General features: G+C 39.3%; 1 protein-coding gene across 1 annotated transcript in view; it reads left to right on the plus strand.

Moving 5' to 3' along the window:
* The first annotated feature begins 441 nt into the window (after nucleotides 1–441).
* The window catches only part of hhat (hedgehog acyltransferase), a 243005-nt gene continuing 230736 nt past the window's right edge, over nucleotides 442–12710 (plus strand). The window contains exons 1-2 of the mRNA XM_060831434.1: nucleotides 442–497; nucleotides 618–724. Of these exons, the coding sequence (XP_060687417.1) occupies nucleotides 622–724 (103 nt within the window). The 5' untranslated portion in view covers nucleotides 442–497; nucleotides 618–621. The remainder of the gene's footprint in view (nucleotides 498–617; nucleotides 725–12710) is intronic.

Here is a 12710-nt window from a genome sequence, read left to right on the forward strand (position 1 = left end):
ATGTCAGCTTCAATTGGTAATTAAATCATTCTTTGACCCTTTGAAACTTCTTCGTGTCATGTTGTACTTTGCACATTCTTATTAACACCTTTCTGTGACCATGTAATAAAAACCCTGACCATTATGTGAAGTTAGAAAATTTGGGAATGGTCAAGCCCCCCCCCCCCCCCCCCCAAGTCCAAACTTGCCTGATCTTTTCTTTCCATCCAGACACTTCTTATATTTAGCTGGAATGTCAAAACTCTTGTCTTTATTTAAAAAAATCCGATTTTATTTTTATCCTTCAGATGTAGGAGCGTTGTACTCCTACAACTACAGGACACGACCAGAACATTTAACAAAGTTGCGGGTTAACAAACGAGGCCTTTCCAGGGGCCGCGACCAGTTTCCCTCCGGTACTCATTCACTGTCGCAACCACCGGCTTGTAACGGTGCAGCCACGATCGGCATTCGGAGGGGAAACATCATCCGCCGGGAGCAGCGCGAGTGGGTTACGGGTTAGTGCGGCTGCTGCAGCTCGGTATCAAACGCTCATGTTTAACGTTGTTGTTGTTGATGATGATGATGCTGTGCACCTCTGTGTTTTTGCAGCTGATTTTTCCCCTGTGTGTTTACAGAGCGATGCTGAGCGCCTGTCTGCCCTCCTGGGAGCTCAGTTTCTACCTCGCCATCACAGTCGGATTTCACTTTTACTCCTTCCATGAAGTGTACCAACTCTCCAGAAGTAAGAGCGCTTCCTTCCCCTGTCCCCCTGCAACACTGATAGCACCCCTCCCTGCACCTTCTGCGCTTCCTAGAAGTAACTTTTGTTTTTACAATAAATCCTTTGTTTAAAAAAACATAAAGGTTAAATTCAAAACTAATATCTCAGAGAGTTGCCTGGAAAAGTGGACAGTTTCTGCCTTTTAAGCAGATGCACAGTCTGTAGGATCTAAACATTTTTGAGAGGGAGGGTGATTCATCAGTTACCTGAATGAAAGAGATACTGTATGGCTCTGGTAGTATCAGTGGAGAGAAGCAGAAGCAGAATCTGAATTGCAACAGCTGAAAATGTGTTGCTGGAAAAGCACAGTAAGTCAGGCAGCATCCAAGGAGCAGGAGAATCGATTCCTGAAGAAAGGCTCATGCCCAAAACGTCAACTCTCCTGCTCCTTGGATGCTGCCTGACCTGCTGCGCTTTTCCAGCAACACATTTTCAGCTGTTGCAATTCAGATTCTGCTTCTGCTTCTCTCCATCGATACCACCAGAGCCATAGAGTATCTCTTTCATTCAGGTAACTGATGAATCACCCTCCCTCTCAAAAATGTTTAGATCCTACAGACTGTGCATCTGCTTAAAAGGCAGAAACTGTCCATTTTTCTAGGCAACTCTCTGAGATATTAGTTTTGAATTTAACCTTTATGTTTTTTTCAGCTCTGATCTCCAGCATCTGCAGTCCTCACTTTTTCCTCTGAATTGCAACAGTCCCCCTGTTCGATGGTGACTGTCCACTTAAAAGCTGGCTACCCCGCAGACAAACTATCCAGTAACCCCACCATCTCTTGAAAATGGCGAGCAGGACACTCAGTAGATTTTCTGACTCAAATCCTTCTGCCAAAAACTGCTTCTCCCTCCCACATTTTCAAACTCTCGACCTGGGAATGTAACACACGGCCAAATATTTCAGGTTGGTGACTTCTGTCGCCTAATGCTTCTGAAAGGATTAATGTTGGAGATTGCATTAGGCTGTAACCAGTCTGATTGTGTCACACAAGTTTGGCAGTGAATTGAGGAGTTCAACTGTAGATCTTTCAAACATGAATTATCAGTACTGTTAAGTAAACAGCAGTCCATGTACTGTGACTATTTCAAAGTGAAGACAGCCATAAAGGATGAATGAAGACCTTCAGCCTACTTAAACAATTGAAATAAAGACTTATTGGGCCTAATGGCCTGTTTCCACACTGTAGGGATTCTGCGTTTAAAAAAAAGATTATATTCAGGCTGACATTTTACCTGGCAGTGGAGAGAAACTAGAAGGTAACATTTCCTGACATTCTCCTGGTGGCTATAACTTGCAGCTGGCACTTCCATGTTGGTTAACACCTTGGCACATTCCATGCGCAGTGACTTGCATCTTTAGTCTAAGGAAGTTGACAACAGAAATGGACCAGCTGCACCATATCATCATGACACATTTATGGTTCACTTAGAAAATAGCTCAATTCGTCACTTTGGAATTTACCAGGCACCTGTTTCATGCATCGGAACAGAGTACATCTCAGACTTTTTGCTTGCTGTCTTCGTGTTCACTGACTTTACACCTGCTTAGATGTTCACAGTAGTGTGCATCTTGCCTTTTGTGCACTGCTGCATCATTCAGAGCTTACAGCCACACTGTACTTCTATTTTTCTTTGCAGTTTTGTGAAGTTACAAAGCCAGATAGCCTATCATGTTTGCCACCAGTGATCAGTCAAGGGGTGGACATGTTCCTGTATGGCACCATATGATGTCGGGGTCACACTTGCAGCATATGCCACAACAAACACACTGCATGTGCTTTAACCAAGTGACCATGTATGAACATCTAAGGGGAATAGCCCCTCAGTTGGGCCTAGGGTACAACACAGTATTCGATATGTGGTCTCACCAATGCTCCATATAACTGAAGCTTGTTCGGTTCCTCTTGTAATACATGATGCGATTCATTAGTCTTCTTAATTACTTGTTGTATTTGCACACTAGCATGCACATGTACTCTTGATCACCAAGATCAGGGATTTCCCAAAGTGGGGTTTGGGACCCAGTTGGAGTTGCATGCCAAAATTGTAGGGTCATGAAATCTGAGGTAGTAATGCAATGGTAGATTGGACCACCAATTGCAGCAGCTGTACCCTGCTCTAACAGACCCTCACTCTAACTGCGCTCATTGATGGGGTCATGATAATTTTCAACTTTCAAAAGTCTGAATAGGAAATGTTTGGGAAACACCACCCTAGATTCCACCCCTTGGAATTTTACAGTTGTTTTCTGTTGTTGTCATCAGCGTTAGTGTTAAAGCTGTCCTGTCCTTGAGTGATTTCATGTGCTCCATCACATTGAGTAACTAAACAGTGTAATTGTGTCAAGTACATGTCCCTGTTGGCGATTTGAAAACGTTGACACCCCCCATTCACTCACGGGTTTCAGACAGATCAGTGAGCTTCTCGGAAAGCCGGCAAGCCATTTCTTTCACTTGTCGACAAATATTGTGAATAATTGAAATCCAAAGTAAGAGCAAAATTGGCTGGAATAACTCAGTGAATCAGCCAGCATCTATGGAGAGCAACAGAAAAACTGGCTCAGTTTGTCTGATGAGCAGCTATACGACAAGCATATTTGTTGGAGAAATTTCATTTCAATCACGACTGACTGTAGTGGTTATAAGAAAGACCTTTCTGAATTCCTTTTGTTGGTTGTTTAAGGGTATGATATTTTGGCTATATTGCAACAATATATCTGTCTGCTTGAAACTATGTGAAGTAAGATCACAAATTAATTAATGGGTTCTGTAGTAACATGATTCAACTCTCAGTTTACCACCTGTCAATTTTATAATCAAATTAACACATTTAGATTAGATTCCCTACAGTGTGGAAAAGGGCTTTCAGCCCAACAAGTCCACACCGACCCTCCGAAGGAGTAACCCATTTCCCCCTGACTAATGCACCTCACACTATAGGCAATTTAGTGTGGCCGATTCACCTGACCTGCACGTCTTTGGATTGTAGGAGGAAACCAGAGCACCCGGAGGAAACCCATGCAGACATTCTTATGTTAAGAAGAATAATGATGTTTGTATAGGTTTCTAAGAATATTTCTCATGTAATAATATTTATTTATCAATTTATTGTTTTAAAAAAGTATTAAATTTGTAGACTGAGTCAGAGGGCACATTTTACCACCTTCCAAAGTTGAAATGCTGAAGTACAGTGGCAAGCTTCAGGCATTTGTTACATTTTCTTCGCTTTCAGCAGGTAATGGTACACTGGTTTGTAAGGAAGTGACATTCGCTTTTAGGAGCAGTCTGTAAACAAAAGGAGAAAATCTAATGTAAAAATACCACCTCGAAGACATTTGGCAATTCCCATCTGAGATAGCGATCTTAATAATATGTGGATGGACATAGGTTCAGCTGAGGTGCTATGTGCAGGAAAATTGTATTGTATTTCATTCTTACTAATCAGAGTGGTTTGGTACCTGGGTGCATGACAAACATTGACTGAAGAAACTGAACAAGTAATTAATATTTATTAATTGTGTGATCATAATTGTATAACAATCCTGCAGAATGGGTATCAAGTTAAACAAGTCAATATTTTAAACAATACAAAATGAAAGATACATGAGAGCCTATCTTTCTTAAGTTCTGTTTTTTCCTCGTATTACACTAGGCAGGGTTTTTAAAAAAATAATTTGGGTTAGGTTTTCTTGTAACAGCGAATGCAAAATAGACAATTTCACATGTACTGTTAAATGTCGAATTCTGGAATTTGAATCCGAGTTGGCATAGTCTTCCAGAAATCACATGATGCTAGTGTCTCTCCAAAATACCTGATATTGAAATTTGGAACATTGTGAAATTGGAATTTATTGTTACTACCCTTGGAAATCGCAATACAAAGTTAAATCGTATTCATCCCAGTGTAATTGTAATCTCAATGATGTTAGAAGTTCTGAGTATTGTATTATTACCCATCTGGATTGAAAATTAACATAGAGTTTGATTTCTCAGATTTTAATAATGCTGAATTTTTAAAATAAAAGTTCTGCCTCTTTTTACTTTCTCTTAATCCATACTTTCTTCCTTCCCTTATTTTGCACTGCTCGTTGAGTGTTCTTCAGGTTGTTTAGTTTATTATTTGCCCTGTTCACAATGGTCTGTAAATAAGTGCAAGGGAATGAATGTCTGCAAAATCTATCCTGTTTTGATGTTGAAAGTCAATTATTTTGTCAGGATAACTGTGTTGCTTGGTAGTTGTTACTTGCAAAATGTTGAGTGAATACTTGATAAAATTCGCCAGAATACAGGCATTTGAGCACATTTAATTCAGACGGATTGAAAATGCTGCATGTAGTTTCAAACCATTTTAAATTTAATCTCCTTTTGCGAATTCATACAGATGACATTCTACTAATTTATATCTCTTGGTGTACGAAAGAACATTCTTTTGCTAAATTTTGTTTTAGATCCAACTCCGTTTTCTACATTACCCATATTTTACCTACTGGAAAGTTTTCCTTCATTTCGGGGCTAATCAGTAATAATTGTGAGTGATTTTAACTTTTATGACTGAGCAAAAGAGTGAGGTGAATTCTTACCCCTATGATCTGTACTCCTTTTGGACATTTGATTTATTTATCAGCAGAATGGTTTTCTCTAGAATAAGATCTGTCTTTGACAGTAATTAATCTGAACAGTCATCAGCAATTCCAATCTCACACTTATGCATTCTGACTTTAATTTCCAGTGGTTACCATTTTTTCCACCAAACTGTCGAGATCGATAATGAAGCTATCTAGGAATTTCCCCCAGTGCTAAACTCTTCCACAAACTTTTGTTCTTTCAGAAATGTTATTTGTTTTGGGTTGAAGTAATTATCATAGATTTTCAGAACTTAGTCGAAAGTATCAGTTGTTTCTTCTACACTTTGGAGAGCAATTACATGATCAGCTAAATTCCCAACTGTATGTGAAAGTGCATTCACTTGTCTCGTTTCTAATTTAGTATCTAATCTGGAAACGATTCTATATCTTAAAAATTGTTTTCTAGGGGATGTTTAGTTCTATGTTCTATTTGATCCTTTCCAGAAATTAAACTTCCTGGCCGTGTAATTTCAGCAATCAGGTTTTCCTATTGTGATTTTCTTGCTTCACACATTTTGAATTTAGTAGTATGGCACAGCTTTACCATTATCTTTACCCACATTTTTTGCAGCTAAAATGGAGGATTCCTGCTTTCTTTTTTGCAGCTTCTCTGGATGAATCCTACAAGTCATGGCCTGAATGTATTGTAGGCAAAAGTGAGGACTGCAGATGCTGGAGATTTAGAGTTGAGAGTGTGGTGCTGAAAAAGCACAGCAGGTCAGGCAGCATCCGAGGAGCAGGAGAGTCGATGTTGAAAAGCCCTTCATCAGGAATGGAGGGCTTTTGCCCGAAACCTGAATATATTATATCCTGTTTCCTTAATAGCTTTAACGAATGAACACTGACATTTGCTGCTTTTGCAACAATATCTGTTTCTTTTAACTGTTTATCTGAATGAATCGTTCTCTGATGCCTTTAAAAAGGAAACATTTTCTTTAATGGATTTTCCTCGATGATACTTGCTGTCATCAGCTGTAAATAATAATCCCTCATGTTTTCATTGCTTTTTCCTGAATGAATCCTGGTTCCTGTTGGTTTAAATAAATGCATACCACCTTTTCTGTAACCTCAGTAATCCAACTTTTTCTGTTAAACTTTGTCTGTCTGTGCTCTTAAATAGCCCCTATATTGCTTTGTTTTATTTTGCTTCTGTGGCCCTTGATTTCTTTGACTGTAGCTGTGCCTCCTGTTGCATGTTGCTAAGGTGGCAAAGCTTGACCAGAGTTGCAAGTATGTTGATTACTTCCAGCTTTCTCTGCCTGTAAATTGTGCCATTTAAAGTTTTCCCCTTACCCACTAGGATTTCAAATTTACTCATGGGACCTCTGCCATTTGCTCTGTGCTGAAGCTCAGCTCAGGACCACTCCTCTAGATCACTGGCATTTGATGGAGTATGTTACTGCCTTGATGGAGTTCCTAGCTCACCTTTGTTGCTGTGCATTTCATATCGCCTGAAATGCTTTTACTACTGTGTGTAGATTCTGCCTTGTTGAACCATGCCATGCGGTTCTCTTCTGAAAGACTTGTGAATATTTTAACTCTTCTAATATGCTGACTATCTGCAAGAATTCTTAAGACCTGCACTACTGCTAGCGTGTTCAAAGAAACGAAACAATTGTGGAACCGGCCTAAAAGTCTGCTCTCTCGTTACAGTGAGCTGACTGGTGGTGGTTTAACCTGAGGGTTACCATACCTCAGGTGAGGGGAGATGTTGAGATCAAGTGTTTTGCCCAAGATGTGGGAATTGAACATTTGCTGTTGGCATCACTGTGCTTTGCAGACCAGCTATCCAGCAAACTGAGTTAACCAGTTTCTTAATAGTATGTGTATAGGGCTCTGCTAAATGAAATTCACACCACTTGCCACCATGTTGTAAGATGAATCCTTACCAGTGCTCATTATTATAGAACTAACTGATAGATTTTCTGCTACCTTCCCCTTTCGTGTTGGCGATCTACAGGGCCTTCTTGGTCTTGTACTGGAGAGGTAACCACTCATTAGTCTAACAAGAACTTAAGCTGTTTTCTTAAATATAAGTTATTGTACGATAGCAACTATGTATGCATTACATTAATATTATAATTTGGATAACAAGGTATATGAGCAAGTACAAAGTTGATAGTACTGCTTTTGTAATCTGAAGCTCTTCACTTTCTTAAACCCATCATCATAATGTCATTGTTATGACATCATCGTAATGGGTGGTACTTAAGGCAGTCTGCAATATAAATCATTTCAGACCCTCAAGTCATATATGGTAGTTGTCAACTCATTACCTCTACTAATTTTAACTTCTAATACCAGGAATATTTGCTGCAAAATATTATGCCATTCTTGTTCTTGCCTGCTACATTTAGTTTTATTTAGAATGGGTTCAGCTTAGATAATTGACAATATTTTAGTATCAGGATTTAGTGTAAGAACCATTGATAGCACTTCACCATCTTTAGGAAATCAACATAATAAGAGTGTACTGTACTTTTGGAAGTTCCTGATTCCATATAATGTTTAGGGAGTTTTACTGGCCTAGGTTTTGTGGGGGGATTTTGAGGGTGGCTTTCAGCATTTATTATTTCATGACATGAAGGCATTGCTGGCAAGGCCAGAATTTGTTGCCTATCCCGAATTGCCCTTGACCTGAGTGGCTTACTGGCCTTTTCAGAAGGCAGTTAAAAGTTAAACCAAATTCTTGTGGGCCTGCGGTCATGTGCAGACAAGACTGGGCAAGGACGGTAGATTTCCTTCACTAAAGGGTATTAGTGAACCAGATGGGTCTTTACAACAATTGCTGATAATTGTCATCCTCACCATTACTGACACGAGCTATTATTTCCAGATTTATTAACAGAATTCAAATTCCAGTAGCTGCTCAGGTAGGATTTGGGCTATTGTCTTGTGAACATTTTCGTGGGCCTCTGTATTACTAGACGAATGACAATATTGCAATGTCACCATCTCCCCTAATGTATATCACTCACAATGTTGCCAGAGATTCTGCTGTTGATCCTACTCTCTCCATTAATCAGCAATCATTGAAATCATTTGATCAGTTGAAAACATTCCCTTTCTACAGTCTAATGCCATTAAAAAGTAGCCTCCTTCAGTCAGTTGGAACTGAAGTTTTATATTGCAAGCTGCGTAACCGTTGCTGAACAAAAAATGTCGTAATATGTTGGCTCATTGGACAGCTTGACATCACTGCAATGCCATGCTGGAAATCCTCATGGGAAGGCACTACAATCTATTGCATGGTGAGAGAAAGTAAAGTTCTTGCCAAGGAGATGACTGGATCACTCTCAAAGGATTTTTCAATGTCAGAGACAAATGTCTTTGCTGTGTTGCTAATCATACTCAGACATTTAAACATTGATTTATGCAATATCACAACAAAGTTATGGAAGAACGCAGCACTTAAAAATCTGTGACAATCAAGTTTTTGTTTAATTATATTGTACTTCTAAAGGTTTGGTTGATTGAGAGAGTCAGAATTATTTTTTTGACTGAGCAATTAAATGTGTTTAAAAAAACAGAGTAATTCACTGAAGGTCATATCTCTATGGGGGTGTTCCATCTCTAACAAGATCATTTCTAAATATACTTACCTGCATATATCATACACTTATCCCAGAATATTTATTGTAAAACTTTTAATTTATTTGGAGTGATTCAAGCGAATGGAAACATCTGTGTTTTCTCCAGAACAACCTGAATTGGTGTTCTTTTAATGTCTGTTAATTTGGTTAGAAGTCACCTGGTCAGGTGTAGAATTCTATGCTTTGATTTGACAACATTTGTCCTGTCGACTTCAAGATCCTGGTGATTAACTGCAATGGCTCAGTAGTTTTGGGTCTACTCTGTCCTTGCTTCATCCTTTACATTTTAAAGAACAAACATTTTAGACCTTTGAACATCTCCAATTCTCTCAAGAGGATATGAAAAGTCCTATGGCCCTGTTTTGAAGAATAAGAGAGGCATGACTAATAGATGTGCCCCAGCCAACAGCAATACAAAGTCACCTGGTCACTTGCACATTGCTATTTGTGCTACTATGCTGGGTTCAGTTCCATTCCAAGAATAATTGCACTTCAACATCACTTCGTTACTCGTTTACCCTTTGGGACTTTCTAGGGTAATGAAAGCTGTGTCACCAATGCCTGTTTTATTTTTTTTCTTCTTTATTTTCACTACTGTTATTGGTCTTACTATCAAACTATCTACAAAATAAATCAAATAGAACCTCAATATGTTGTGCCATAAAATGTTGAAACATATATTTGAGCCTGTGACATTTACAGAGTTGATGTAAAGCATTTTCCCAGAAAATTCAAGAAAAATTGGACATTAGTCCTTTTTTTTATTGTTCAAAATTTGATTTAAACATACATTGTAATCATGTTTTTTTAGTTTTAGTCATAGTTGACAGTCAACCTTTCCTGTTTGTTAATTTCAGAAATTAAGGGTTCATTTGCCTTACATTGCATATGTTAATCCATTAAACTTCAAAAATACAAACCTTTACATTTTTTTGCATAATAAATCTATAAAGCCTTGCAGAGCTCTGTACCTACAAATTGCTTGTTAACTATTTAAATAACAGAAACCTGGTGTTTTACTTGGAGCTTGTGAGGTTTGTATTAGATGATTTACAAAAACAGGAATTACAGTATAAAAATTACATCCCAATTATAACACATCATTACAATGCACAGGAACATTTAGGAAAATTTGATTTTATGGTTATATGATGTTTTACAGAGCTGTTAGTCTGCTTTTAATTTCCACATTTGTCCAGTGTTTTGCCTTTGCTTGCAAACCAAGCTGTATTTTGCTGCTATGTTTATTGATATATCTATTACACTGTGTTAATATTTATAGTAAATCACCTGCAGACCAACTGTATAATCCTGATTTACATGATAACTAAATCTATTTTCTCTCCACTTTAAAAGTTGTTTTGCAATTAACCTATTTGCTCAAATGAATTATTTTTGACAGCAGTTGCATGTTTAAAACCTGAACTATTTAGAAGTAAGCTTGGGAGGAATTGGTTAGGAATTACTGCTCTCTTATTGTACTTCTGGTGCCTTTTCTGCTTAAATGTTACTTTGAGGGCTAGCAGAATTCACAGAGGCCAAAAGTGAAACATATTCTGGTTCTTGGCTTCAACTGTATGCTCTAAATGTTTTGTTTCCTGAATAAAAAATTAAGGATTTGAAATCAATAGGCTGAATGTGGCTATGGTGAGATGAATGATACAATCAGGCCTAATGTTCTGTGAGCCGCATTTTAAGTTTTTCTCAGGCAGGATACTATCATCAATATTGCTAGGCAGCAGCATGTTCACAGTTGGCATTCAGTATTGCTTGTTAAAACACTTTGCGAGCAGTCCGAATCCCCACAAGTGGTGATCTTACCAAACTCACCATGCAAACTAATCATTGAGAAAACTTGATATGAAACCGGAGGGGGTTCTTGGCAGGTTCAACTTGCCACTTGCTTCAAAAGAACTCCATGACCACCAATGTTTTGGGCATTCTCCATAGGCAGCAGTCACACATCATCTATGGACTTTAGAATCTAACATGTGCCAGCCTCTATCTCCTCTCATCCCACATTTCTGGTCCACTTACAAGATGCCTCCTATTTTCAGTGTTGCATCTCTGGCTGCACAGGCAACAATCATTGTAATGCCATTTGTGCTGAGGAACATACTGTCAGCTCACAGTTTGCATCGAGCTGCATCACTTGCTGTTATAGTGCTCACTCACTCTAAGCAGCATGCCTACCTTTGGATTCAAATCCAAATGTCTAGATTTGTTCTGTGGTACTGTTGAGATGATAACTTACATTAAAGTTATGACTCCAAACAATTTTGCCTAACCGTGCCATTGTAATAAAAGGACTTGTCCTGGTGACCATGGAAAAGAAGTAAATTAGCTCATTTGGACTGCCAGTTTGCAGTACAGAGTGTATGAGTTCAGTTCCCATACCAGCAGAGTTTACCATGAAGGACTCTCCTTATCAATCTCTCCCCTGACCTGACCTGAGCTGAGGTGACCTTGGGTTAAACCACCACAAATTGTCTCTGTCAATGATGGAATGACTGTACAACACCAGAGAATACATGGAGGATAGACACTGCAAATAGGTCCTGACCGAAGGAATGATTGCACAACTGTGGGAAGACTTCTTGAACCGCTGCAGTCCACCTGCTGTGGGTTGGCCCACAATGCCATTGGAGATTTTAATCCAGCAACAGTGAAGGAATAGTGATATATTTCCAAGTCAGGCTAGTGAGTGGCTTAGAGGGGAACCTAATGGTGGTGGTGTTCCCATGGATCTGCTGCGCTTGTCCTTCTAGATGAAGGGCAGCACAATGGCTCAGTGGTTAGCACTGCTGCCTCACAGCGCCAGGGACCTGGTTATGATTTCAGCCTAGGGCGACTGTCTTTGTAGAGTTTGCACACAGTTTCTGCGTGGGTTTCATCTGGGTGCTCTGGTTTATTTCCACATTTCCAAAGATGTGCAGGTTAGGTGACTTGGCTGTGCTAAATTGCCTATAGTGTTCAGGGATGTGTAGGTTAAGTGCATTTGTTAGGGGTAAATATAGGGTAGAGGAATGGGTCTGGGTAGGTAACTCTTCGGAGAGTCATTGTCAACTTGTTGGACTGAAGGGCTTGTTTCCACACTGTAGGGATTGTATGATTCTGTGAATGAGAGAGCAGCCCAATGGTCTGGCATGATTATGCTGGCTTTACCTTGTACTGCAAAAAGCACTTCATTTGACGATAGAGAATTTTGCTTACCCATAGTTGTGCTTTGTAAATGAAAGTATGTTCTTTTAGTTTTTTACTCCAGATTTGCATTTTCTAGACTTGCTTTTTTATACATTGCTCTGTCAGCCAGAGATAACAGGCTCATGTTGCTACTGCCTTCCTGCACCATTTAGTGCATGCATAAAGCCATAAAACTTGCCACAGTTGTCAGTAGGCCTAAGTCCATTCAAGAGATGTAGCTTTTGCTAAGGGAATTCTGGCCCAGCAAGTTGAGGACAGCCTTCTTTTCCAGTCCAGGCCCTACCTGGGTGGTCATTGTTAGGATCCCCTCCACATAAGAGATGAAGAGACAAATGACAGGCAGCGCACTACCTGTCTTGACACTTTTTGCCTTTATTGGGCTGTTTTGCGCCTAGAGTGAGAGAGAAAGATAATGCATTCGATGAAAGAGGGTGGTACAGATATTTCTGTTGGTGCAGTTGGGGACATTTCTCAAGCAAATGAGGTAGGCTGTGAAAAGAGTGTGTAGCATTAGTGGTGTCACAGG

Source organism: Hemiscyllium ocellatum, chromosome 10, assembly GCF_020745735.1.
Source record: "Hemiscyllium ocellatum isolate sHemOce1 chromosome 10, sHemOce1.pat.X.cur, whole genome shotgun sequence".
Taxonomy (NCBI): Eukaryota; Metazoa; Chordata; class Chondrichthyes; order Orectolobiformes; family Hemiscylliidae; genus Hemiscyllium; species Hemiscyllium ocellatum.